A 27,686-nucleotide genomic window follows, 5' to 3' on the forward strand; every position below is an offset into this window, starting at 1 on the left:
ATTTTCTATCAGTGGCAACTCTCCTAGGCAAGGAGTTTCAAGGCCAGGTTGCCAACACAGAAAAGGCCATCTCTTCAGAAACCACCTGTCTCATTCCAAAGGCAGGAGAACCCAAAGCCCACATAATTCAAAAATATAGAAGTGTCTTCTGAGATAGGCTTCTCATTCTGTAGTGCCATAAGTTCCTTACCCCGGTGTGCATTCTTAAGAGGGTCACAACTTGCGTGATAGAACCTTTTTGAACAGCTGCTAAAGTGCAATTCACTTAACCAGGAGTGATGTTATGCAGTCAGTCCCGGAACGTATCACGAGAGGGATCCCAATATTCCCTTTCAACAAAGCCTGACTGCATACACTGATCATTGGGCTTAGCCCAAGCATAAAAACTGCATACCGAGAGCAGATAGAAAAACATCCACTCTCCTTGCCAACAGCGAAGAACTGTTGGCTTCCCAATGGGATCCAACTGAGAAGACCCTGCTACAATTTAATGGGCCTATTCATGGCACTAAATGTCGAAAGAATTAGGTGCAAAAACTTTAAAACCCAGCCTAGATTCATATGACAGCAATACCGACAGGACACTTGAGATTATGAAAGGAAATCTCCCACTGTCAATTAAAGGGGAAGCGACCCTTCGTGAAACAGCGTTCCCTCAACTTCCAATAGGTTATTTTAAGAAAATGGTCTCTAGCCCCTTTCTGTCAATCTTGATTTTTATTTTTTTTAAGTTACCAAAAAGCTTGACTGTAAAATATCCAGTTTCATTTTGGAATGGAAAAGGCCCCAGAACAAAATGTTTGGGGAAAGGAAAGGGGGTGGGGGGAGAAACCCGCTACACATTAAACCACCAAGGGAAGAGGAGAAGGCCAGAACGAGGGCAAGAGGAGAAGGCATGGCGTTAGCCGCATTGTATTTAAACTTCACATTAGGTATTCCAATTATACTTTATAAAATCCTTCTTTGATCAGGACCCTGGAGCAATACATGGAACTAGGGGGAGAAATTAGTTCAACTGTTTTCCCTTAAGGAGTCTACATATAAAAGCATTATTCGCAGATTTTATTTGACACAAAATGCTGCAGTTACATCTGGAACCAAGTATGCTTCCCTTCTGGGGGCTTGAAAAACTATACACATTATCTCTCATATGCTTAAAGGATGTTAATTTCCCAAATGTGTTAAGGAGAGAAGATTTCAGAGTGTAGAACAAGGAGGAATTTATTACTGAAATGATTTTTTTTTTCAAGCTGCGTTCGCAAATATGGCTGGTCAATAAAATCTGCAACGTCAAAATGGTGCAGATTTTTTTTGCTGTTAAATTTGTGGCAAATGATCCAGTACAGGGCTAATCTTTTCTGCTCTAAAGAAACTTAAGGGCCTCTGTAACTTAAGAAATCCTGGGCTACGTAGGAGAAGACTGCGCTGTGACTCCATCTTACAGAAGTCTCAACCCTCCACTGATCTGGGGTGATGCTGGTACTTTGTTACCACAGAACAACTATTAGCCAAGTGTATTTACTTTTACCCCTAGGTGGACTTAATCCCAAAGGTCTTCCTCTTCCTCTTCTTCCTTCAGCTGTTCAGCTGAAAACAAACAACTATGTACGCTTAAAGGAAGAAAAGTCACAAAAATTTAATCCGCTCCCCTTAGACTTGTTCTGTTGCCGAAGGATAATAACACTTTTGACACACAAGTTGAACAATTTGTCTCCCTAAGTGGCACTGAATGCTCTGGTGATTCAGAATTCCTTTACATCACTGAGCATGCATCTTATATACCTTCTGGGGTGATATTTTCACTTAAAAACTTCTGACAAGAGGTTTTGTCTACCTAAAGGTATTGTCTACTCTCTGCTGTCACTGGAGGAGCAGGGAGGAACCGGCAAGACACACTTGTCATCTCGCCCACGCCAGAGTATTAATTTCGGTACCTGGTCTCCTCAGCAGGCCTGCATAGCCTTTAAAACACCAGGCAGTGCTCTCAAGGGAGCTCATGCCAATGTTTGATCTAGTGGCAGCAACAACAGATCACATATGTGAGGCCCTCCACTCCTTTGATTTATATGCTCTCACTAGGAATGCTGCCAAATTATTTTGATCATGAATTGAGACCAAGATTTAAAAACAACAACAAGAACAACCAAGGCCCCCCTACAATGTTTGGTTACTAAACTCACTTATAAAAATGTGCTTGGACCCAATTCCTTTTCGAAATGTTTTAATTTGTGTTCTCTGATACAATAAGCACAAGACGTTTGCTTTTCTTTTAGCTCTGTGGAGAAACGTCAATGATCAGAACATGCATCAATAGAAGTCACGTGGGTTCCAAGCATCTGGTAATTGATAGTATTTTTTTAGTATTTTAACTTTTGTATGCTTTAAAGTATGGTTGTGATCTCACTTTGATATTGTTTTATCTTTTTGTAAACTGCTTTGAGGGTTTTGTTTTTCTGCTTTTACAATCAAGCGGGTATAGATTTTATGGAACAAAAATCAGTGCACCTGACTCTCAAATATTTAGGAGAACTCTAAGTTTGACAAACTGCCTCCTTAACAGTGTCAGCTTGGTGAGAAGGATCTAGCAAATATGAGATTCACTTCCTGAAGTCTGGACATTTTTGAAGGCCTAGTATAACCTAGCACCCACAAAAAAAATTGATAGAATTTTTGTTGTTTAGTATTGTGGCTAAAAACCACAGCTGCTCTTCTGCTTTTGAAACACCGAAGGTGACCACTAAAGCTACTGTAAAAGAAGTAAATACTATTTCCAGTGTTTCTTCCTGCAACCCCCATGCCACTTTCCACACTACATTGGATGCCCCCCCCCAATGAAGGGAAAAAACCATCAGATTTACACTTTTGAAAATGGTTTTCATTGCAACGGATTACATGTTCATGGCCACATACAGTGGTGCCTCGCAAGACGAAATTAATCTGTTCCGCGAGTATCTTCGTCTAGCGGTTTTTTCGTCTTGCGAAGCAACCCTATTAGCGGCTTAGCGGATTAGCGCTATTAGCGGTTTAGCAGCTATTAAAGGCTTAGCGGCTTAGCTGCTAAAAGGCTATTAAAGGCTTAGCGGCTTAGAAAAAGGGGGGGGGAGCGAAAAAAAATCTCAAGACTCACAAGACATTTTCATCTTGCGAAGCAAGCCCATAGGGAAATTCGTCCTGCGAAGCGCATTGAAAAACGGAAAACCCTTTTGTCTAGCGGGTTTTCCGTCTTGCGAGGCATTCGTCTTGCGGGGCACCACTGTACTATATACACCACTGCCAATTTCAAAAACACTGGAGATTTCCACTATATGCTAACATACGTATTTGCTCAAATGTATTTTTTAATCATTAAAATGTTTCCACTTCATATTTAATTAATTTTAAAGGAATGGGGAATAAAGGCTCCCGGATCAAATAGCTGAAGAAATGTCATAGACGAGGATATAGGCCAATAGCCTCTGAGTGGAGAATCAATATCTTATAGTGTTTTCCCAAGAGGGCTTAAAAAAACCCAACCCATTGTTGTAGCAATGTGAAAGAGAGAAGGCTTTGCAGATCAGGTTACCAGCCTGATCTGATGTTTTTAATAGACAATAAATCTGGCTGCAGCCATCGCTAAGTCTCAGTCGCAATCGTTAAAGCCAGGGAATTTTTAAAGAAAAAACCTGCACCAGGACTTATAAATATTTATTACCATTCCACAAATCTTTTAAAGCAGACATATAACTAGTTGACACTTAATTACCAAGCACTGTTTCAGTGTTCCTTCATATCAGGTTGGATTATACTTAGATTAAAATGATCTGCACTGCCTTACCTGGTACATTCCAACTCCAATGTGTTTGGGCTCAATTTTCACTAGCTCAGCTAATGGGTCCTGCACTCGTCTCGCAATGGAAACTGGGGGGGGGGGGAGAGAAAAGAGCAAAAAATAAATAAAAAATAAGAATGGTGTCCCGTGAAATGTAGGACTAAGTAAGTACATTTTGTTGCATCTGTCCAGTGTTGGTAACTTTCATTCTGTGGAGCAAGAAAAATAAAGTTACAGGATACCAGGGGTGGGGCGCGGGGGGGGGGGGAGTTTCACATGAGAAAATGCCATTTTATTGTAAAAATATGTAGCACATTTTCATCAAAGCACCTCTAGAAACTAATCACATTATGTAAACTTTTTTGAGGTCTACTTTTTAAAAATGCAAGTATGAGATTAAGTAAGAGGAACCTACATGCCTCCGTAATCAGATATCAACACAAACACACCATTAACCAACTTTTGAAGCAAACATAAAATTAGCTTAGGCAAATTACATAAATAGTTAACAAAATTTATTTTACACCACATTTGGAGCTGGAAATCTGGGTAATTTAGTAATTTAGACAATCAGAACATAAAATATCAGATTACTGTGATGTGTGGCCCTCTTAATCAGTTGCTCACTTTTCTCCGTCTCTTTTTAAAAAGAACACTGTTAATATTTTTTCAGTCTGCTGTACACTACTTTGGAAATATTTCCCAGGAAGCCGTTTATAAATCTTTAAATAAAGAAATAAACAGAAGTCTATTTTTCATTCAGTAGAATTAATCAATTAATGGATGCTGTGGATAGATTTTGTTAAGTGAACATTTTAAGAAATATGAATTTCACTTGTAGCTGCCCTGTTCTGTGAAAATATCCAAAGTTATAACTTTACAAATATTCTAGCTACATAGCTTTACAAATATTCTAGCTACATAGCTCTACAAATATTCTAGCTACATATTCTAGCTACATGTGCAAAATTTATACATCTGAGTTGAAATGGTTGTTTTCAGTACACAGTTTCAAAACATAAACGTTATCATGCATCATATATGCTCTCTTATACTGTAGTCATCAGTTACCTCGGTCACATAAAGATAAAGGTAAAGGTATCCCTGACCGTTAGGTCATCACGGACGACTCTGAGGTTGCGGCGCTCATCTCACTCTATAGGCCAAGGAGCCAGCATTTGTCTGCCGACAGCTTCCGGGTCATGTGGCCAGAATGATTAAGCCGCTTCTGGCAAACCAAAGCAGCGCACAGAAACGCCGTTTACCTTCCCGCCGGCGCGGTACCTATTTATCTACTTGCACTTTGATGTGCTTTCAAACTGCTAGGTTGGCAGGAGCAGGGACCAAGCAACGGGAGCTCACCCCGTCACAGGGATTCAAACTGCTGACCTTCTGATCAGTAAGCCCTAGGCTTTGTGGTTTAGACCACAGCGCCACCCGCGTCACATACATTGCACTAATATTTACTAAGTTTGTGTATCAACTGCAACCAGATATCTGACACTGTGTGCATGGTCCAATCTTCCTATTGCATTGTTGTTGCTAGTCCTGGATAGTTTATATTGATATTCAGTGGTACCTCTGGTTAAGAACTTAATTCATTCCGGAGGTCCGTTCTTAACCTGAAACTGTTCTTAACCTGAGGTACCACTTTAGCTAATGGGGCCTCCCACTGCTGCCGCGCAATTTCTGTTCTCATCCTGAAGCAAAGTTCTTAACCCGAGGTACTATTTCTGCGTTAGCGGAGTCTATAACCTGAAGCGTCTGTAACCCGAGGTACCACTGTATTTGCATAGCGTTTGTTCAAGCACACAAAAGTATGCACACACTCCTTGGCATGTCCTCAAATGACAATACCGTGATATCACTGTAACCAATATCTCAACTAATTTCTCATCAAATAGTAACCCGAGAGCAATGTTTTCTCAAAAAGGTCTATATATCTCTATCTATATACCGTATTTTTCGCCCTATAGGATGCACTTTTCCCCCTCCAAAAATGAAGGGGAAATGTGTGTGCGTCCTACGGGGCGAATACAGGCTTTCGCTGAAGCCTGGAGAGCGAGAGGGGTCGGTGCGCACCGACCCCTCTCGCTCTCCAGGCTTCCGGCAGCTCTGCACAACCCTTGGGAGCCCAGCGCCAAGCTGTGCCGGGCTCCAGAGGGTTGCGCAGCACTGCCTGCGCTCCCAGGCTCCGCGCAGCTCTCCGTAAGCCTGGGGAGACCGGCGCGGCTCCCTAGGCTTGCGGACAGCAGGTTGTTCTGGGGGCTGGGGCCGAGGGAAGCTCGGGCTTCCCCCGCGCCAGCCCCGTGCCTGGGGGGAATTTTTTTTTCTTTATTCCCCCCCCCCAAAAAAAAACTAGGTGCGTCCTATAGGGCGGTGCGTCCTATGGGGCAAAAAATACGGTATGTTGCTATTCTGCAGAGAACAAACATCATTTATTTTATTATTAGAGCTGCAATAGCTAACAGATGGCCAAGCCAATTAAACACTTTTAGTTGACTACAATAGATCACAGAATCATGGAATTGGAAGGGCCTCCAAGGATTATCCAGTCCAACCCCCATGTAATGCTGGAATCTCAACATAGATTGAGGTAGGTAGGTAGGTAGATAGATAGATAGATAGATAGATAGATAGATAGATAGATAGATGACAGATAGATAGATGCACACTCATACAGAGTTGTCCAATTAAGTGGAAGCATATTTTGAGCTGGATCAAGATTTCACTGCTGACAATGGAGATTTCAAATTCTACCCCTTCCCTTGCAGCCCTCAGTGTACCACTGCTCTGAAGAGTCACCAACAGATTAAAACTGTTACTCCATAAATTGGCCTCCCTCCACCTCTGCCAGCTGGATTGCTCTGCTAGATCAGTGGTCTTCTGGGGACAGAATGAATTTTTCCATTGGATCTGCACCCGGATCACACATAGCTATTTGGCTTTTTAAAAGCCCACACTAATAATATCAATGGAGGGTTTTAAAAGCTTAACTTTTAAACTTTTTATTTATCCCAAAGCCAGGGAGTTGCAGGCCTTTGTTTCGATAATTTGTGTTAATAGATAGGAAGCTGCCTCATACAGAGACCCCTGGTACGTATAGCCCAATATTCTCTACACTGACTGTAGATCTCTCCATGGTTTCAGACAGAGGTCTTATTCCAGCCCTACCTGGAGATAACTGGGACTTGAACCTGTGAAAAGCATGTGCTCTACCACAGTGCTACAGCCCCTTCAAAGAACGCTGAATGAGCTGCACTGCTCATTCTGTAATTCTCAAACTGTGTACTATGAGTAATTAAAGGCTCAATTTTGTCCAAAGCATCCACACACAGAGGGAACAGGCAGCTGAATCTCTGGACAATTCCTTGTTCTAGCCTTGCATCTTTCCAATCAGTCATTGTGGGTAATTCTTTTTTGGCACAACAGGACCCTTCAGTCACTCCCAAAGCCTAATTACCCATCAGCAAAAGATTCTCCCTGTCATAGCTGCCCGTCACCAGTGCCGGATTACATTTAAGCTAAACAAGCTATAGCTTAGGGATCCACAATTAATATACTTCTTGTTAATTGTATTTCAGTTCAACAATCACTTCAATCAAATACATATTTTGTTATGTGCAAATGGCTCTGGATACCTATTAGGTCCATAAATTACCATATAGCATATATTCAACACTAAAACAGCGACAATTTGTTGTTGAGAAAGGAAAGCTGGACATACAAACCTTCGGTAGCTGAGGGCCTCATCAAACCTAAATCCGGCCCTGCCCATCACAGCCAGGGTTGAGGACTGCATAGGAACACACAAGAGGCAGAAAGACTTCACTGCTTCGGAATCTGAATTTATTTAAGGATAATTATGAAAAATGTTGGTCAGAAATTAAAAAGGATCTAGAAAGTTGGTCAAGATTGAAACTTTCCTTGTTGGGCCGAATTGCTGCCATAAAGATGAATGTATTGCCAAAAATGCTGTTTTTGTTTCAGACTTTACAGATTGTTGATAAGGTGGAGTGTTTCAGGAAGTGGCAGAGAGATATCTCTAAGTTTGTCTGGCAGGGCAAAAAGCCCAGAATAAAGTTTAAAATATTAACTGATGCTAAAGAAAGAGGGGGGTTTGCCCTGCCGGACTTAAGGTTGTATTATGAGTCAGCAGCTTTCTGCTGGCTGAAAGATTGGCTGCTTCTTGAGAATACTGATGTTTTGGATTTGGAAGGATTCAACAATGCTTTCGGATGGCATACATATTTGTGGTACGACAAGGTTAAAATTCACAAGGCTTTCAAGAACCATATTGTCAAGAAAGCAGTGTTTAATGTCTGGATCAAATACAAAGACTTACTAGAAAACAATGGAAGCTATCTTACTAGAGTCACCAATGGAAGCTAAGGCCCGGAAAAGACTCAATATGGAGGCCAAATGGCTGAAATATTGGGAGATACTAGAAAAAGATGGAGATACTTGGAGATTGCAGAGTTTGGAGAAATTAAAGGATAAAGTGAGAGATTGGTTACATTATGCTCAGATTAAGGAGGTTTTCAATTCGGATAAAAAAATAGGATTCCAGGTGGAAAAATCGAAACTAGAAACAGAACTGTTAGAACCTAAGACTAAGGTACTTTCAAAAATGTACAACTTGCTGTTAAAATGGAATACACAAGATGAAACGGTTAAATCAGCTATGATAAAATGGGCACAGGATATTGGGTACAATATTATGTTTGCTGACTGGGAAAGGTTATGGACCACCGGTGTGAAGTTCACGGCATGTAATGCTTTGAAAGAAAATGTTATGAAAATGATATATAGGTGGTACATGACCCCAGTCAAGCTTGCAAAAATATATCACTTGCCTGATAACAAATGTTGGAAATGTAAGGGAACTGAAGGAACATTCTTTCACCTCTGGTGGACCTGCCCTAGGGTTAAGGCTTTCTGGGAAATGATATATAATGAATTGAAAAAGGTATTTAAATATACCTTCTCTAAGAAACCAGAGGCCTTCCTTTTGGGTATTGTTGGTCAGAGGGTGCTAAAGAAGGATCGAACATTTTTTATGTATGCAACAACAGCAGCAAGAATACTTATAGCAAAATATTGGAAGACCCAAGATTTGCCCACCGTGGAAGAATGGCAGACGCAACTGATAGACTACATGGAATTGGCAGAAATGACTGGCAGAATCCGAGACCTGGGAGAAGAGGCAGTGGAAGAGGACTGGAAAAAGTTTAAGGACTACTTACAAAAACATTGTAAATTGTATGAATGCTAAGAAGGATGCAGGGCTGAAATCAACATGGCATCAGCAACTTAGCAGAAAGAAACATGAGAATAAGTAAGATTTGAGATATAGGATAAACTTTGGAATAACATTATGTCTAAATTAAGTGTCTAACTATTTGACAATAATGCTTAAAGTTGGGGACATAATTGGTGAAAATTACAAAATAAGTGTTGAAATAAGGTGATAAATTGCTGTTCATAATTCTTAACTGGGAACGCAGAAATGGGAGATGTGAGGAAGTCCAAAAGCTTAAGGAAAGATGGATGTGGAACGTTTGACTTTGTGGTGTGTATGTTATTATATGTTATTATATGGGGTTTTTTTGCTGTTTTTTGTGTTTTGTATTGGGTTATATGTGAATTTAATGTTTAAAATCTTTAATAATTATTTTTTTAAAAAAAGAAAGACTTCACTGCTTCAGCTAGGTCACACCCCAAACAGGAAGACATGTGTAGTCCTTCCTGTTCAGCAAGGTCAAACAGCCAACTCAGGTGGGTAGTGCTATTCTGAAGCCTGAGAGTATGTCACTCCAAGAAGGTGTTTGCAGTGTGTTGGTACGCCTGGCATGATATACCAGGAAGTGTCCATGTCAGCTTTAGGGCCCTGCGGTCTCAATTTCGATTCTGTATTGCAAGTAACAATCTGCTGCATGCATTTTCCTTTCCAAGCTTTTCAAGTTCTTGTTTATGTATCTGCTGAGTGGGTTTCGTTCGTGATACTTTTCAATATTCTGGAATGTTCCAAAATTCATTTCTGATAGCTGGGGAGGGGGGAGAAATTTGATTCGGTTTGTACTCAAAGGCGAGCTTACCTAATGCACAGATTCCGAAAGAGGTATGCAAACCAAAACACAGCCGTTCTTTGAAGTTCACACTTCACTGAATTTTGCAATCCAGTTCTCCAGCCAAGCAATGTGTACAAAAGTACTAGGTTAAAAGTCTGCCTACATTAGTGAAAACTACAAACAAACTGTGTGTATTAGGATACATTTGCACCAAAATGCTGGTGAATTTTCACAAAGACTTAAAAAAAGAAGAAGATATTGCACAATGATGTGGAAATGTGGAGGAATGGACATAACTCTGGGAAAATGAGAAACTGAAATTGGAATATTTGCTGATCCCTACTGACAGCTCACCGCATGAGGTAGCTGCGCACAGAACCAAAGGTTCTCAGTTCAAGACCCTGAAACTCCTGTCAATTGGTACAGAAATTTGGCCAGGGAAAAAAGTAGCTGAGTTTTATGGAAGCAACCGACCCTAGAAATTGTATCCATGCATGCATGTAAGTATTTCATGCAATTCATATACCGTTTGTTTGCAAAACCCCTCAAAGTGGTTTTACAAAAAGAATAAAGCAATAAAATCAGTAAAAAAACCACCCAACTATTAAAAGCAACTATTTTAAAAAATCAAATAATAATCAAAATAACGATAAGCTAAAAACAGATGAAAACATTATATGTATCTGGGCAGGCTTGTCTAAACAAAAGTGTTTTTAGCAGGCGCTGAAAAGAGTACAGTGAAGGTAGCTTGCTAGAAGTTAACAGGCAAGAAGCTCTAAATCAGGGGTCAGCAAACTTTTTCAGCAGGGGGCCAGTCCACCGTCCCTCAGACCTTGTGCGGGGGGGCGACTATATTTTGAAAAAGAAAAAAAATGCACGAATGCCCCACAATTAACCCAGAGATGCATTTTAAATAAAAGCACACATTCTACTCCTGTAAAAACACGCTGATTCCTGGACCGTCCATGGGCCAAATTTAGAAGGCGATTGGGCCGGATCCGGCCCCCAGGCCTTAGTCTGCCTACCCATGCTCTAAACGGTAGCCACTAGAAGATTGACAAATGCAGAATGACTATACAAGGCACCTATCCTTCCAAGTGATCTCTTAACCATTAGCTACAACAGTTTCAGAAAACGATGATGTTTACCTTAACACATAATTACAGACACACTGCTCTGAAAGGGTCACAGGCATTTTGATAGAAACTGATGCTTCAAGACAAGAGAACAAACCCGATACGTAATTGTTTACGTGAGATCTCTCCAGTACCACAACACAAAGGCACGCACCTACGCACATCGCGGAGAGCTGCATTCACAGGTCTATATCCCCACCTTCCGATAAAGATGCATAGTTAAGGTTAAGTTCACTGCTCGGTCACACACAAGTTTTCACATCCTTTATTACAAGTTTTAACATACACCGACAATGGCAGCTCGCAGGCTTGGCTTAGAAAGAACCACACTGGTGACATCCGATCCGCCAGCTTCTATAACAGAGAACTTGTGAATTCAAAGGCTTTCACATATGCCTTTCTTGTCAAAAACACAAAAGGTTAATCAGTGCAAGCAGTACAGCTTAGGAGAGAAATGCTCTCCTATAATAATCACACATATAATTACCAATTGGAGCTCCAGTGGTAAGAGATCAAGAACAGTCTTTAAAAGGCGGTATTATTTTACCAAAGAAGAATGGGGGAAGAGGTAACAAAAGGTTGGAGTAGACGGTTTTGCTTTGTTTTTGTTTTTTAAAGGAAGAGGAAGACAGGAAGAAAGTTGTGAAGGGAAGCCCAGTTGCAAACACAGCACAGAACCAATTTATCTGTGTATGTTCAGAGACCCACCTTTACATTAGGCACGATCGGAGCAGCCAACACAAATTAAAATAAAACTGCGCAAATAAAATACAAGACTGATTCTAACGGAGACAATATATGCCTAACATCAAGTAATGTAAAGTGCCATAATACTCTGAAGTAAAAATTAACAGCAAAGTTTGGGTCGTCCTTCGGTAGCCAACACTTTATTTTTCTCTGAATTTAAAAATAGCAAATAGAGGGGTGTTTTCCTTGGCACCACCCTCTGCTGCCAACAATTAATATTTTCCATTTATTGTCTTTCTTTCCTTTTAAAAAAAGGATTTTTATTCTTTTCATTAAACATTATGAACAGCAAATATAACCATGCAGAATTATTTCAGTTACAAGCTGGTACAAAGCAAAGCACAGATGTTCTCAGCTTCTGCTGCCAACCACTGACATCCTTGAAAGCCAGCAATGGAGAATAGGAACATTAGAACAGCCCTGCTGAATGACGCCATTGCCCCATGTAGCCCAGTATCCCCTTCTCACAATGCCTATGGGAAGCCTGCAAGCTAGGCATGAGCGCAATTGTCCACTCTTCCCTCATGATTTCCAGCAACCAGTGTTCAGAGGCATATTGCCTCTGGCAGTAGAGAGAGAACATAACAGGCATGTCTCCTAGCCACCAACAGTCTTACCCACCATGAACAGAACTAATCCTCTTTGACAAATCCCTCACAACAATTCCCTGAGTCAGATTAGGTCAAGAGAGTACCTCTCTTCACAACATCATGGGCCAAGATAGCCTTGACCCTGACCTACATGCACAGAGTTATACACACATAAAGGTAAAGGGACCCCTGACCGTTAGGTCCAGTCGCGGACGACTCTGGGGTTGCGGCGCTCATCTCGTTTTACTGGCCGAGGGAGCCGGCATACAGCTTCCGGGTCATGTGGCCAGCATGACTAAGCCGCTTCTGGAGAACCAGAGCAGCGCACGGAAACACCGTTTACCTTCCCACCAGAGTGGTACCTATTTATCTACTTGCACTTTGATGTGCTTTCGAACTGCTAGGTTGGCAGGAGCAGGGACCGAGTAACGGGAGTTCACCCCGTCACAGGGATTCAAACCGCTGAGGTTCTGATCGGCAAGCCCTAGGCTCTGTGGTTTAGACCACAGCACCACCCGCGTCCCAATATACACATAGATGACCCCTTTTCAGACCTTTGGGGGTCTACCACAAAGATTGGGGTCAGTGGCCCACCTTCTCACCCCACTTGGCCACACACAAGTCGAACACACAGAGAAGAAGAGTATCCTGACTGGCGCAAGATGAACCAGAGAGCTTCATACCAGAGTAGGGATTCGAAACTGGATACGCCTAGTACTATTTTGACACGCTAACCACTGCACCACACTGCTTCTGAACATCCCCAGAGGGACATGGTTTCTGTTCCACAAAAGCTGATGATATATCTGTTTGTCTTCATGACACAACAAGATTCTATGTTGTTGTTTCTTGCCACAAACTAACAGGACTTATACCACAGGGATTCTTTCCCTGGGAAAGAATAACATTAATAGTTACTATAGACATTTTGAAATATTCTAACAAAATATTAAAGTGTCGAGTAGAATTATTTTACAACACATTAAAATTAACTGACTTCTATATCAATTTCTGGGAGCAAAGTAAGAGACACATTTCTTTTTAAATGCTTATACTAATCTTGAATAGTGTTTTCATTCACAGATATTGGATTTTTTTTTCCAACAGAAAAATATAAGGAGTTAAAAATAAGTATGATGATGATGAGGCTAGAGATTCTGTTTAAAAAGTTTCTTTTAAAGGTCAGCCGGGACAAACATCAAAGCACATTCATAATCTTTAAAATAGTGTTGTCAAAACAAGACATCTGAAGGCTGGAGGTGTGAAGTGAATCTTGTGAAGTCAGACCATGCTTCTTTTAAAATTAAAAAGAAATAAGAGTGATACAGTGTTTTGACTTCAACACGAGGCTGTTTCAGTTTATTGAGGAAACATAACCTGAAGATTCCTCCTGCGAAGCTGAGGCAAAACCTTTTAGGTCATCAATTAGGAATAAAACACGATTGCAACATCTGGCATGACAACAGCATATTGTGCTGTCATGCAGGAAACCCATGTAAAATTTCATGGCTGGAGGGGAGGGGAGGAGCCAGGTGGCAAAGCGAATCTCATACACACACTTTTCACCTCGGCATCTCTGGCATACAATGCAGATGTTTCAGTACGGATACCATCTTATCATCCAGATAGCTTGGGGCGCCTTGCAAAAGAAGTGATTTAATAACAGTTTGGTGGTCTCAGTCCACCTCCATGCTACATATTTGACATGACAAAGCCACCGCACAGTTTTAACATTTTTGCCCATGAGCAGTGAAGTGTCTTGACAGTGCTGTTGGGGAGAGAGGGAGGAGGCTCTGAGAAGCTCATCTTAAGCAAAAACCAGAACAAAACGAAAACCACAAGCGAAGAATGTCGACTCCTTGCCTGGCTAACAAACTGAGTTACGTTCTTCTTCCTCAAAGCACTGTTAATTCATTCCCTTCTCAGGAGTGGCATTTTATACCCAATTTTTTTACAGTAGCTGAAACAGTGGTGCTACAAACGCGTCAGCTCACAACCAAAGGATACGCAAGCAAAAGATGTCCACATACCCTAATGCAAATACAACTGGAGGGATGGTTTCTAAGGTGAAAAGGAGGGAATAATTTTGTGTTGTGATTTTATCTTGTGAGATCTACAGGTATAGGGCGGTGTACAAATTAACAACGACAACAATTTTCTCTATTGTCTTTCCTTATCCCTCCCACTTTTCTTCATGTGTCTCGTCTATTTCCTAGAAAAGGAAGTCTGTTTCTCGGGCAAGAACCTGCAGGCAGGCAGGTTTGGTCACTGTTATTTTGCTATATACTGTACAAGAGGAGCAGCCAAAGTGGTGCGCTCCCGATGTTGCTAGACTGGGCACCATGTTAACTAGCCCTTCTTATGAAAATGTGCCCTGTAAAGTAAACTGGAAAACTGACTGCTTCCTTGACCAGGAAATAGAGCACTAGACCCACAGATGGGGAACCTAGGTCAAATTAGAGGCAATAATACTACAGCATCTCGTTTTTAGGAGTTTAAGCTACTCTTTTGAGGAATGGTCAAAGGCCTGGAAACGATGCCTTATGAGGAACGGCTAAGGGAGCTGGGCATGTTTAGCCTGGAGAAGAGGAGGTTAAGGGGTGATATGATAGCCATGTTCAAATATATAAAAGGATGTCACATAGAGGAGGGAGAAAGGTTTTTTTCTGCTGCTCCAGAGAAGCGGACACGGAGCAATGGATCCAAACTACAAGAAAGAAGATTCCACCTAAACATTAGGAAGAACTTCCTGACAGTAAGAGCTGTTCGACAGTGGAATTTGCTGCCAAGGAGTGTGGTGGAGTCTCCTTCTTTGGAGGTCTTTAAGCAGAGGCTTTACAACCATATGTCAGGAGTGCTCTGATGGTGTTTCCGGCTTGAGGGGGTTGGACTCGATGGCCCTTGTGGTCTCTTCCAACTCTATGATTCTATGATTCTATGATCATTCCATAAGTTGAGCAGACACAACAAAGAGGGCGTGGAAACACACCACAACGCTATACTAGTAATGCAGGTGGTATCTGGGTGCTCACACAGATTCTTTGAACGTCAACTGCTGTCCAAAGCACACAGACATTGATCAAGTCAACTACAGCTCCCGTCATCTCTGACCTGAGCTGGCAGGAGCCAAGGGGAGCTGAAGTCCACTGGAAGCAAGTTGGGGAAATAAGTTGTCTTGTGTGGGTTACACCCAAAAAGGAGTCTGAAGATGCATTCGTAAATAAAAAATGGTAATAAATAATAGTGTTTAAATCCTCCTTACTATGTATGGCATCCAGTTATGCAGCTGCCAGGCATAGGCTCCATAGGGAGATGTGCTGAATAATACTAAAAATGTAAACATTGCCACTTCATTCTGAGCACTGCAGTTGTGGGTGGGGAAAACGTTTCAGCATAAAGATGGCAATATCTAAAACAGGCTTGAAACGGTTTGCCCGTATTTTCAGAATGCCGGCAAAAAGAAAACCATGACAAATTTTAAAAGATTCATCAGAAGATAGATCACACCTAGGAAAATCTTGCTTGGAATACATGAATAATTTAGAAAGGGGTCTAAAATTTGCTTACACGTTTCGGGACTCGGGGGGGGGGAATACATCTGGAAAAGGAACAATGAAGAAAATTGTTACTATAGCAGCAACAAGTCCTCTTGGCTTGTACTTTTAAATAATAATATGCATAATAAACATTAAACATGTTTTTTTCAATTTATATTGAAAAAGTAATAAAATATTACTTGATTTGGCTCAGTTACGTCCCTTTCCTCATATGGGGAGATATTTGTAGTGGCATGGAAAGCACTGTTTCATCATATTAACAGAGGCCGCAATCCAGGGAGTGTTAAAATTAGGCACAGAGTTGTGAAAAGGGAATAGGGAGACACATAACCCCAGTGTTAAAATGCTAGAAGTTGGGAGTCACCCAGTGAATTTGATTGGCAGGAGACAAAGAGAAAGCACTCCATACAATTCTGAGTAATAAATTTGAGGAATACGCTGCCATAAGGTAGTGATGCCCACTAGCTTAGATGACTTTAAGCCACCTATTAAAAGAGGACAGGTCTGTTGATGGTTACTAGACAACCTCCAGGTTCAGAGGCAATGTACCTCTGACTATCAGCCTTTGGGGAACAACAATGGGAGAGGGACACTTTCCATATGTCCTTACTGAGGGCTTCCCATAGGCATATGGTTGGTCACTGTGCAAAACGGGATGCTGGACTAGACAGGACATTGGTTTCATCTAGCAGGACTCTTCCTAGGTCTCAGAACCCACAATTCTCTCCCTCTCTCATCATCTGAATTCAAAACACACTGAGAATGTACAGTTTGGATTTTTCCAAGGGGGAAATGCCACCAGCACAGAAAAAAAATCTATAATTTCTTGGTGGGTTAATCCCATTACGTTTTGTGGGGCACTGTATAAGACTGGCAATAAGCAGGTTGGTGGAGGGGCGGCAAAAGTCTTTCTTGCCAAGAAACAGGGCCACCAAAGGCTGACCTGTTCCTCCAGTCCAACAGTGACAATACACCTTAACACCTATTGGCGAAGAGCTGCCAGACACTTCAATGCCAAAAATTAAAAGTGTTGTGCCTCAGGAAACGAATGTGCCCATGATATTGGGTAGACTAGCAGAACCAAGTAGAATGCCTTAGGGTAGGCATGGGGGCCTTGGAGGTGAAACCAGTTGCCAAATGATGGCCAGTAGCAATCACCCACCGTATCCTATGAGCCACACACTACAGGACTGGCTTTTGTTGTTTAGTCGTTTAGTCATATCCGACTCTTTGTGACCCCATGGACCAGAGCATGCCAGGCACTCCTGTCTTCCACTGCCTCCCGCAGTTTGGTCAAACTCATGCAGGAAGCTTTGAGAACATCTCATCCTCTGTTGTCCCCTTCCCCTTGTGCCCTCAATCTTTCCCAACATCAGGGTCTTTTCCAGGGAGTCTTCTCTTCTCATGAGGTGGCCAAAGTACTGGAGCCTCTGCTTCAGGATCTGTCCTTCCAGTGAGCACTCAGGGCTGATTTCCCTCAGAATGGAGAGGTTTGGTCTTCTTGCAGTCCATGGGACTCTCAAGAGTCTCCTCCAGCACCATAATTCAAAAGCATCAACTCTTTGGCGATCAACCTTCTTTATGGTCCAGCTCTCACTTCCATACATCACTACTGGGAAAATCATAGCTTTAACTATACAGACCTTTGTTGGCAAGGTGATGTCTCTGCTTTTTAAGATGCTGTCTACATACAGGACAGGCTACATATGCACAAATTCACATCCAAGCTACTACAGACCCTGGAAGCCCCCTACAACTGGTCTGCACAATCTGTGACTTGCAAAGCCAAATGCAACCTACTAGCCATGTGTGGTTACTCACCAGAAGCTCTATAAACCTTCAATTTTTGCTGCTTCAAAAATTGGGAGGGATGAATGTCAAGCAACTGGTGAACTACAATACAGAACTGATGAGCTGCATTCAACTTAATAGGTCACAAGTTATGCCCTGCCCTACACCAGCTTTGTATATCATAATGGCAGACTCCCCCCTCCCTTTTTTGCTGCAGTTCCAACCTTTTCTTCACAGGTTTCCCCTCCTTCTTGTGGTATTTAAGGCCAAGATAATAGGGGGGAAATGCCTGAGGAAAATAGTAAGAGGAGGAGGAGGAGAATCAGTTTCTCCCTCTTCTCCTTCTCACAGTCGCGGAACACAGATCAAATGTTTGCAATCAGATATGCAAGCTCTTTGCTGGATTCCGTTCTCTTAAACAAACACTTTGAACATAGTTACCCTATAAACTTAAACCACTTGCCAGGCAACATCAACTGAAATGGCTTCACCGTTCTAAGCCAACAAGAACGGTTGTGTATTGAAATATTATGAGCCTTCCAGATGCGAGTGGAATGGGCACCATTTTACAAAATGACCATATAAACAAACATATGACAACCACAAGCTATTAGATGAGGATTAGCTCAACCTCAATCTTCCCATAAATAAGAACATTCTGCTTTTTTTTGTTTGAGCCTTGGTCGTTTCTCTGTGTCGAAATGTGCAAGTACAAAACATATGTTGCACGCCTGCAGATTATATTTCCTTTGCTTTAAAAACCCAACTCAACATTTTAAAATGGTGTCATTAAAATAATTCTTAATTAAAGCTAAATATATACACCTATTAAGGTACTCTGAGAATAGGGGGAAAGTGTGCAGCTGCCATCCTTTTAGGTAAAGGATTTCAGCACATTATCTAACACAGCAATGGGAATTTTTCAACCTATTTCTTGGGTTTGAGATTAATTCTATGCCATAAGAACCTTTATAAAGTTATCAACAAACCACCCTACTCCTTCGACATTCTGCCACTCGTCACAGTGACCAAGGAACAGAACTCAAGAACAGACTGTGTAGGAAGTAGTGTAATGGATCTCAGTGGCTAAGGTCCAGAGAATTCCCCGGGCTCCTCTGATTTCTGGGAAAAGGGTCTGATATCTCTAGCAAAAGGTTGCTGGACTTCCCCCACCCCCAACCCAAGATCAACTTGCCAGATGAAGCTCTGTTATTTTCTACTTTAATAAAAAAATAAAATCATTTTGGTCCAGTCTTTGGTGCTGTTTCCTGGAATGAACAAAGTACAAATCTGTCTCTAGCTCCTTCCAAACTTTCTGGGTTTTTGTATTGCTGAATCGAAAGGTTATTTTCTGAAAGAAGCTGATTTCTGCCTGATAATATGAAATAACTATTATGTGTATCAATTATTACTATTTTTATTATTATTAATTAAATTTATATACTGTCCTTCATCAGAGGATCACAGGGCAATTTACAGTATAAAAACACGAAAAAACGTAACACAACAACAAAATTAACAATGCCCCCCTCCCCGAGAAACAGAGAGAGAGAGAGAGAGAGACTACAAATACATAAGAAACAACCAAAAATGAAAGCACTGCATTTGGGAAGCAAATTAACAAAACACATAAAATCATGAGAAACAAGAATGATGTAAACGTGGTTGACTCTAATTAAAACTTAAGTATGCAGTAACACCTGGAAACACCTGGTGTCATTTATTTATTTCAATACCACCAAAATGGAGGGAAGAAATACCAAGGCAGTGAAGAGCATAAAATCAACAATAAAATTACATTCGTAAGTGCAAAATTGAGTGCAGTCAAAAGACAGCAGTCATACAGTCAGTCTGAATGCATTCTCATTTTGAACCACTATAAGTTTACATTGAGTTGTATTAATTGTGTGATGAATTTGTTTGCTTTGTGCCTCATTTATATGCTATTCTGTCCGGATATCCCTATGGTAATTGTAATGCTTGTTCATTTTTATGCTATTTTGAACCACTTTGGGTGCAACATTGTTGTTGGAAAAGTGAAATACAAATATTAAATTAAATCTCTTTACTTTCTGCAACACAATCAAATGTCTGCCATTCATTCCTATGGGGAAATGTAATGTTTGAACAGCTTAGTTCTCGAACCTTTTGGCTCCCAAACACCCCAAACCCAGAAGTGACAGTTCTGTTTTGCGAACTATTTTTGGAAGCCGAACGTCCGACGGGTCTTCCGCGGCTTCTGATTGGCTGCAGGACCTTCCTGCAGCCAATCAAAAGCCGCGCTTTGGTTTCCGAACGTTTTGTAAGCCAAACAGACTTGCGGAACGGATTCCGTTTGACTTCCAAGGTACGGCTGTACTGTAAGCATGAGTACTGTTGTCCATGAGGGGAGAGGAGTAAGAGCAAGGAGAATGGCTCCAGGTGTTGGTAGGGGAGGGAAACTGCTGTATAAAGTGGTGGAATAGAGGCAGCCTCATATTAAACTTGAGAGGGAAAGATGGAAGGCACAAGAAGAAGGGGACGACAGAGGACGAGATGGTTGGACAGTGTTCTCGAACCGGGAGGCAGTGGAAGACAGGAGTGCCTGGCGTGCTCTGGTCCATGGGGTCACAAAGAGTCGGACACGACTAAACAACTAAACAACAACATATTAAACTTACCCGGTCGCCACAGCAGACAAGGACTTCCACCTAGGCGAGTGAGTAGACTAGCAGAAAAGGAAAAGAACTCTCTGTCCCTTCTCCACCAGACCACTTGATTTCCATGGTAGCCTCAGTCAACGGGAAGCCCAACCCTCCCTCCACCAGTCTGTTTTTGGGGGAGGCATCCCAATCTCCTACTCCCGATAACTGATGCTATCCCAAGTTCTCATGCTCTATGGGCAGGGGTCAGCAAACTTTTTCAGCAGGGGGCTGGTCCACTGTCCCTCAGACCTTGTGGGGGGAGCCGGACTATATTTTTTTTTGGGGGGGGAGAACGAATTCCTATGCGCCACAAATAACCTAGAGATGCATTTTAAATAAAAGGACACATTCAACTCAGGTGAAAACACCTTGATTCCCAGAGCGTCCATGGGCCAGATTTAGAAGGTGATTGGGCCGGATCCAGCCCCTGGGCCTTCGTTTGCCTATCCCTGCTCTATGGCCAGCATGGAAATGCAGACTATTAGCTTATTAGCAGGCCAGCAAATATTTCTCCTTTTAAAAAATAAATAAATACAAAAACTGCAGTCTGGTAATCTTTGTGGTCTTATTTTCAAGGATGGGTGGAGGAGGGATGAAGTGGGAAGAGGATGAAGGCCGGGGATGGAGCCTGCCCTCTCCTCCTATCTGTAAGATTTCAGGGGCTTTTGCTTGCCCACGATAATATTTACTCAGTGATCGATTGTTCGGGTTTCTTGTGCCGCAGGAGATTTCTATCCTGTTGACCTGAATTTCACCTTCTAAGTAAAGGATACAGTAAAATATACAGTAGTCTTTGTGTTGAGAATTTGCTCTCAGTAGGGCAGGATTTGTGGCACAAATTTGATTCCTCATACATCTTCTTGGCGGGGTTAAAATGAGACTTATTTTAAGCAGCTGCTCAACAGCTGTACTTCATCCAAAACTCAATTCTGCAAAAGTTGTCAGGTTTTTGTTTTGAAAAGATTAGAGTGTGGATTACTTCTGACACTATAAAACTGATAACCTGCAACATGGCTATGATTTATAAAAACAAAATGACAGTCTTCTGTTAACAAAAAGGGAGATTTAGAATAACTAATTGAATGAATTAATAAAATGAATAAAATGTGGAAATACTTTAAAAAAGCACAATAAGCAAATATATTGTGTAAGCTAGCGGGGGGTGGGGAAAAGAAACATGACTCTACAAATGTGTACAACCTACTTAAAAGCTAAAACTAAAACTAGCATTTTTAATTACCTTGGCTTGGTAATGAAGCAATTCTGAAAGGAAATGTACAAATTATAAGCAGGGCAATATGCGACTCGATTTCTAAAAGCTAAACTGTAATACAGAAGTAAAGCCTGCATTACCAGTGTCAATTAAAATATCATCTCATTTTTCTGTACAGCTGTAATCCTAAATACACTTATAGAATCATAGAACTGTAGAGTTGGAAGGGACCCTAAGAGTAATCTAGTCCAACCCCCTGCAATGCAGGAATTTCAGCTAAAGCATCCACGACAGATGGCCACCCAACCTCTGTTGAAAAACCTCCAAGCAAGGAGAGTCCATCACTTCTCATGGGAGTCTGTTCCACTGCTGTACAGCTCTTACTGTCAGAAAGTTCTTCCTGATGTTTAGTCGGAATCTCCTTGTAACTTGAAGCCATTGGCTCAAGTCCTACCCCCCAGAGGAGAAGAAAACAAGCTTGCTCCATCTACCATGTGACAGCCCTTGAGATATTTGAAGATGGCTATCATTATCTCCTCTCAGGCTCCTCTTTTGCAGGCTAAACATACCCAGCTCCCTCAACTGTTCCTCATAAGGCTTAGTTTCCAGACAACTGATAATCTTGGCCATCCTTCTCTGCACACCTTCCAGCTTGTCAACATCCTTCTTAAATTGTGATGCTCAGGACTGGGCACAGTACTCCAGCTAGACATAGAACAAAAGGAATCCAAACCATCATCACCACCACCACCTCCAAAAAATTCAAGAGATCCTTTCACAGATAGTACTGAACTAATCTGAGATGAATTTAGTGTTTCCCCACCCAATGATTTTTGCCATCGTTAACATTTAACAATATTAACCACAATATTTTCCATGACTGCCTTGCAACTAATTGTTGATTTTAGTACTGATTTGAGTCAGATTACTGATTGTTATCTAGATAAAAGAACACAGAAAAATGGGTGCTAGAATTCTGCTCTATAGACTGATATCATGGCCTCAATGAAATCACGTTGCAGACTAAGGTAGTTGCTACAATGTGAAGTATTCCAATGGTCGTGGAAGTCTAGTTCTGTAGTATTCTCTCCTTGTGGAATAAAAATGTAAATTGCAATGGAAAATACATTTATATCAGTTGTTCGAGGTTTTTTTATGAGATATTAGACACGAAGAGGCTTGTAAAAGTAATAAAAGCACTTCAGGACATTTTAAACAAAGGATATTGTGCCACACACCATTAAATGTGAAACATGTGAAAATTATTTGTAAAAGATAATAATAATAATAATTTGCGCTGCTCGCTATTTATTTTAGGGGTCAAGTTCAACCTTTTAAAATTACCGTATTTTTCGCTCTATAAGATGCACCAGACCACAAGACGCACCTAATTTTTGGAGGAGGAAAACAAGAAAAAATATATTCTGAATCTCAGAAACCAGAACAGCAAGAGGGACCGCTGCACAGTGAAAGCAGCAATCCCTCTTGCTGTTCTGGCTTCTGGGATACCTGTGCAGCCTGCATTCGCTCCATAAGACGCACACACATTTCCCCTTACTTTTTAGGAGGGAAAAAGTGAGTCTTATGAAGCAAAAAATACGGTACTTCTATATATGCTTTAGTATCTCTTAAGGAGGCTTACTTACTTTCCTTTTACAGATGGTACTGTTTCACTTGCCGTTCCTACCATTGGAGGGTGGTCCATTAGGGCAAATGGGGTACTGCCCCACCTGTGTCACCCTGCCTTTAGCCAGCCCCCACCTGCCTGCCCAGGCTGCAGCACTGCGTCTCAGTCTCCTCCTCCTTAATTTCAGGGTCACCCTTGTAGAACTCAGCAGCGAGGAGGATGAGGAGAAAACTAGAATTGGTTGGCTCTCCCTGCCATTGGTTCTGGCTTCACCTACTGTTGGTCTCTCTGCTTTCTGCCCAGTCAATCCCAATGGGCAATGGACTACCTCTGCTGCTTTTATTTTATTGATTTAGATCATGCCATCCAATGTCCTCATTCCTTAACTATGGTGTTCTATTAATAATATTGATAACTATTGGTAACCACATGCCAACATGCAAAAAACCCAAGGTGAGAAACTCATAACACAGGCATATAAAAACAATAAGACAAGAAGGCTCCAAGACAGAAACCAACAGCAAAATTCACCTGGAAATGTTAATCTACATCCAGCATTTACCCACTCGAGACAGGAAGGGGATGTAAACTCAGTGGAGGGGCATTTGCTGTGCATGCAGAAGGTCGCAGGGTCAATTCTTGGCATCTTCAATAAGTATGGAGAGTTCTCTGCCTGTCAGTGTAGACAATACTGAGCTAAATGGACCAATGGTCTAATTTGGGTTAAGGCAGCTTCCTTATGCTCCCTGTATTCTGTCCAAGTTCCTACAGTTTGTGGCTGAGTGCAATGCTAGGATTTGTGGCACCAGTTAGCTTTGACAAACCACTGAACTTTACGCTGACACAGACTTTTCTCCTTTCCTTTCCTTTCCCCACCCTGCCTTCATTCTTCCCAGCATCTTGGCTACCTCAGTGGTTTCCCAACCAGACCTTGCCAAACAAACAGAATCATTAGAACAATGCAGAAATTCCAAAGCAATGCAGTTTTAGTCACAATATATTTTGGTTCAAAAGTCTTGTTTTCTACTCTCACAACGGGAGTCTTGGATCAGGTTTTTGCTTCAGGACTCACATTTATTTCCCCATTAAATTTGTCTGAGGGGAGCCTTCCCTATCAAACTTGCCTCACTCACTTAGCTTTGTAACCTGGGGTCCTCCAGATGTTGTTGGACTACAGCTCCCATCATGCCTGTGCTCTGGCCATGTTGGCCAGGCTGATGGGAGTTGTAGTCCGGCACTTTCTAGAAGTCCACAGGTTAGCCACCCCTGTTACATACAAATGTATCACAACTAACTTGAATATGTTGCAATATTCCATGGAGTCTTTATATCCTCTGATGTATTTCTAGTATGGCAGAAACCGGACACTTGTTTTGATGATGCAAAACTCACTCATATACATTGCAGCTTATATAATAAATATAGTGACCTGGATCCAGAGAGCTCCTTGAAAACATTTCTGCTTATGCAAGGAGAGGGTGCACAGATTCCCTACAAATCTCCCCACCCACAACTTCAGCTGCTTTCACCGCTTCACAAGCACGCCTGAAGCCCTTTCCAATCTCAGAGACATGTTTTGGAGGGTGCAAAGGGTTGAAAGAGGAAGGTGAAAGGCTATTTTGGGCAAACAAAATTTTGTTCATAGTGCTTTGAGTCCAAACTAGCATTATTTATTTAGATAATTTATATACCACACAGCATTTTTAGCAAAATCTCCAAGCAGCTTACACAGATCACAAAATATTACAAATATAATGAAAGTTTATATATATATAAACACCACCTGTGCGGGATATGAGTAATCAAATGGGTTTTTAAGAGATGTTTAAAACGTTCAACAAATAATGCTTCCCAAATCTCTTTTTCCCCCTCTCTTTCTTTTTTCCTTTCCTTCTCCTTCTGCGATGAGGCTACATTTTAATATTTTAATGTTTCAATATTTTCATGTTGTATTTTAATTTTGTTTTTAAGTTGTAGTCATTCAACTTGTTTTTATTATTGCTTGTAAGCCGCTCTGAGCCTGGCCTTGTCTGGGGAGGGCGGGGTATAAATAAAAAATTAGTAGTAGTAGTAGTAGTAGTAGTAGTAGTAGTATTTTGGGAGCATATTCCCAAAGGTATATCCTGAAACCCAAAAGGCTCATCTCTGTGAGATTCCTAGGTGGCAATCTGCTAGCCATGGTTCTCATGGTTCTCCTCTAATGATCTCTAGGATTGGTTTGGTCTGTCGTCAAGGAGGTAGTCGGATCTCAGAATAAATCTTGCCTTCTTCAGAGTAAACCTTGCCCATCCCACAGTAGACTTTATCTATTTAGCAAAATAAATAAAAATGGCTCCATTTTGCAGTCTATGGCCCAGTCTGCACTTCCCAGTAAACCAATATTTAACAGTTTACTGTGAACAAGCCAATCATGTATGCTTTGCTCCTCCTTGCTAGCGTGGAACAAACTTTTATCCCTGTCACTGCATTCTGTCTAACCTGGGGGTTATGGCCTATTTCACTCCAAACGAACTAAGATCTCTAACTAAGATTTTCTGCTTTGCCTATGATGGTTTATTTGGGTGAAATATGCCACAAACCCCAGTTCAGACGTAAGGCTAAGCCTTATGGTTTGCTTCTACTGCGTTAGAGCCAAATGAGTGAAATTGGCAGGTTCGCTAGAAGCCATTACGGTTTATTGTAAGACGCGAATTAGGCCTGTATCTCCTCTTATCCTCTCCAAGAAACAGCTAGTTTCACACTTGAGCTAAAAAGGCTTGACAGCATATTACACTGACTAATAATAATGTAGCCTTTTTAAAATATGTTTCTAATCCCGAGTTAATTCACGTTGGCTCTCTGTGGTTAGCTGCAAGTATTTTCCACTTAAAACCACCTCTCTCCAGTGCGCCGTTAAGTGTACGACTTTTCTCTGGCAAAGTTTTCTAAAAGTGACCTTCTCTTCCAAAGCAGCCAAAGGGGAACAGTGCTCTTTTAAAGAAGCCGAAGAAATTAGCTCAAGTAGACATAAAGGCACTATGTCCCACACATCTAATCATCAAATGGTTTTACTTTCCCTGAGATAAAGTCAAAAGAAATTATATTGTCTCCGATCTTTACCTTCCATTTGCTGGGCACTGTGACAGCTCTGAACGGTACATCTCTATCTGTAAAAGCACCCAAGGGTATAAGCCCCTGTAGCATGACAGTCTTAAAAGTCTTAACAAGCCCCAAATGCCTAAAAGGCATTCTCTTGCAATGGGAAGTGCAAGTGGTTTGCTGAACTTTGAATGTACAATAATCCAATGTATTCTGCCCTGTGGAGAGAATACAAGCAGATGGGACTTGACAATGCTAAGCCAAGCTGCGCTGCGTGACCTTTTGCTCTCTTTTTCTTTCCCTTCACTCAGGAGCCATCCTTTTACTTATCCAGGCAGCTCCTTTTACCCATAGTTAGTACCTCCATTCAAACATAGGGACGTAGGCTCACCTCTGATGCACCCTGCAGAATACCTTCCCAACCTCTAACCCAAGACGCATTCAGGGTAAGTCTACACCAGCGCTGCCCCCTACTGCAGTGGTGAAAGTTAATCATTTTGCAGGGGAACACACAAAACAAACTGCTGGAGATGGAGGGCTGGTCTCCAAAAGAGTCACCAAAAAGAGAGGAGTAAAGAAACAAGGGGAAGGCCTGTAGTTCAGTGGTAGAGCATCTACCTCTCCTGCAAGTAGTTCAGTCCCTTGCATTTCCAGGTAGGACATGTAATGTCCTCTGTTACCTACCATGGAAAGGCTGCTGGCTCTGTCAATGCAGACTGTACTGAGCTAGATGGACCAACTGGTCTGACTTGGGTAACCAGTAGATTCCTGCGCTCCTGTTTGCTGGTAAGAATTGCTAGAGACACACAAAGACAGATGCATCTGTGACTAAGAATGATAAGAGGCATTTTTTGTTCTGCCCAGACACTGAGGTCCAGCTCCGAGGGCCTTCTGGCGGTTCCCTCACTGTGAGAAGCCAAGTTACAGGGAACCAGGCTGAGGGCCTTCTTGGTAGTGGCACCTGCCCTGTGGAACACCCTCCCGCCAGATGTCAAAGAGAACAACAACTACCAGACTTTTAGATGACATCTGAAGGCAGCCCTGTTTAGGGAAGCTCTTAATGTTTGATGCATTACTGTATTTTAATATTGTGTTGGAAGCCGCCCAGAGTGGCTGGGGAAACCCAGCCAGATGGGCGGGGTATAAATAAATTATTATTATTATTATTATTATTATTATTATTATTATTATTATTATCATCCAAACTCTAATAAGAGGCAGGACAGTAAACACACTGTTGCAGCTTGATGCAGCAGCATCCAAACAAGATGCCCAAATTCTGCGCAGAAAGGTACTTCCATGCAGGAATTATTGCAAAGTTTGCCTCTTGAAGGCTTTCATTTTTTCCCTTTGCAAGGTGCTTTCCAGTGCATGCACTAGCAGT

At 41.6% G+C, this 27,686-nt stretch overlaps 1 protein-coding gene across 2 annotated transcripts in view; it reads right to left on the bottom strand.

The window, feature by feature from the left end:
- The window catches only part of SRBD1 (S1 RNA binding domain 1), a 176,504-nt gene that overhangs the window by 69,406 nt on the left and 79,412 nt on the right, over window positions 1–27,686 (bottom strand). For both annotated transcript variants that reach the window (XM_083494251.1, XM_083494250.1), the window contains one exon: window positions 3,815–3,897. In XM_083494251.1, the coding sequence (XP_083350377.1) occupies window positions 3,815–3,897 (83 nt within the window). The remainder of the gene's footprint in view (window positions 1–3,814; window positions 3,898–27,686) is intronic.

The sequence above is a fragment of the Podarcis liolepis genome (genome assembly GCF_965112155.1).
Source record: "Podarcis liolepis genome assembly, chromosome: 3".
NCBI lineage: Eukaryota > Metazoa > Chordata > Lepidosauria > Squamata > Lacertidae > Podarcis > Podarcis liolepis.